A 1,210-nucleotide genomic window follows, 5' to 3' on the forward strand; every position below is an offset into this window, starting at 1 on the left:
GGGGACGAGTGCCACCCGTTCAGTCACAATGCACCGGCGTGGGGACACCCGGCGGGGCTGGGACGTGGAAGGGACAAAGGCTGGGAAGAGGGCACCGAGCTCCGAGCGTGGGGGGAAATCTCCGGTAAAAGATGGAGAAGGGATCCGGGGGGCTGGGGGTGGGTGGCATCGGGGGGGTCCCCCCCAGCTGGCACTGGGGATGGTGAGGAGCTGAGATCCCTTCATTTAAATGAAAAGCTCCGAATCGAGCCCTAAGTGCTCTGCCAGGCGAGGAGAAGCCGGGTTAATGCCGCAGAGCCCTCGTTGCTCTCCGATAACGAACCCCGGCGCGCTGGGATTAGCCCGGAGCGTCCCGCTCCCTGCTCCAGTATCGATGGTCCCCCCCAGCTGGCACTGGGGATGGTGAGGAGCTGAGATCCCTTCATTTAAATGAAAAGCTCCGAATCGAGCCCTAAGTGCTCTGCCAGGCGAGGAGAAGCCGGGTTAATGCCGCAGAGCCCTCGTTGCTCTCCGATAACGAACCCCGGCGCGCTGGGATTAGCCCGGAGCGTCCCGCTCCCTGCTCCAGTATCGATTTTGTACTCTGGGAGCAAGATTTACTGATGCTGCGCCTTCTGCTCGCACAACGGAGGAGCGAAGGGCTCCAGCGAGATCAAAAAATTAATTTCAAACATATCCCAATGAAAGTCTTGTGAAAATCCAGACATTTTCTCAGGGCTTTGAACCCATTTGATCGTTTTTCGCTTGCGACAGAGCCCTGACGCCCTCGTCTCTCCCGTATTTCTCCGCAGGTCCCCTTTTTCGGCAAGCGCCAGCACCACGCCTGCCCCTGTTTGCCCAATTTCGTCTGCTCTCGGTTCCTCGCCGGCCGCTACCGCTGCTCCATCAACTTCAAGAACGTGGATTTTTAGGGCGATGCTCCCCGCTCTCCGCCCGCAAGCCCCCAGCACCCATTTCTTACCCTCTCCTTGGGTGCTCACATAGCACCATGCGACCTTCAAAGTGCTTTTCTAAGGCAGGCAGTGCTGTTATACGCTCTATGTTGTATGGGGAAACTGAGGCACGGTCAGGCCAAGTGTGCGTGGCCTCAGAAATCCCTTCCACACGATGTTGTCTGTATGTACTAGAGGCCATTGGCTCGATTTCACCTCCCTCCTTCATTTTATAGAGTCAAAATTGAGGGTGATGCAGTTTGAGAAGAGTGACAGTA

General features: G+C 57.1%; 1 protein-coding gene across 1 annotated transcript in view; it reads left to right on the forward strand.

Moving 5' to 3' along the window:
* The window catches only part of PROK1 (prokineticin 1), a gene marked incomplete at its 5' end in the record, with an annotated part of 1,182 nt that extends 271 nt beyond the window's left edge, over positions 1-911 (forward strand). The window contains 2 exons of the mRNA XM_010186051.1: positions 1-30; positions 792-911. Of these exons, the coding sequence (XP_010184353.1) occupies positions 1-30; positions 792-911 (150 nt within the window). The remainder of the gene's footprint in view (positions 31-791) is intronic.
* Between the last annotated feature and the right edge of the window lie 299 nt (positions 912-1,210).

The sequence above is a fragment of the Mesitornis unicolor genome, unplaced genomic scaffold, assembly GCF_000695765.1.
Source record: "Mesitornis unicolor isolate BGI_N332 unplaced genomic scaffold, ASM69576v1 scaffold30776, whole genome shotgun sequence".
In the NCBI taxonomy this organism is placed as follows: Eukaryota; Metazoa; Chordata; class Aves; order Mesitornithiformes; family Mesitornithidae; genus Mesitornis; species Mesitornis unicolor.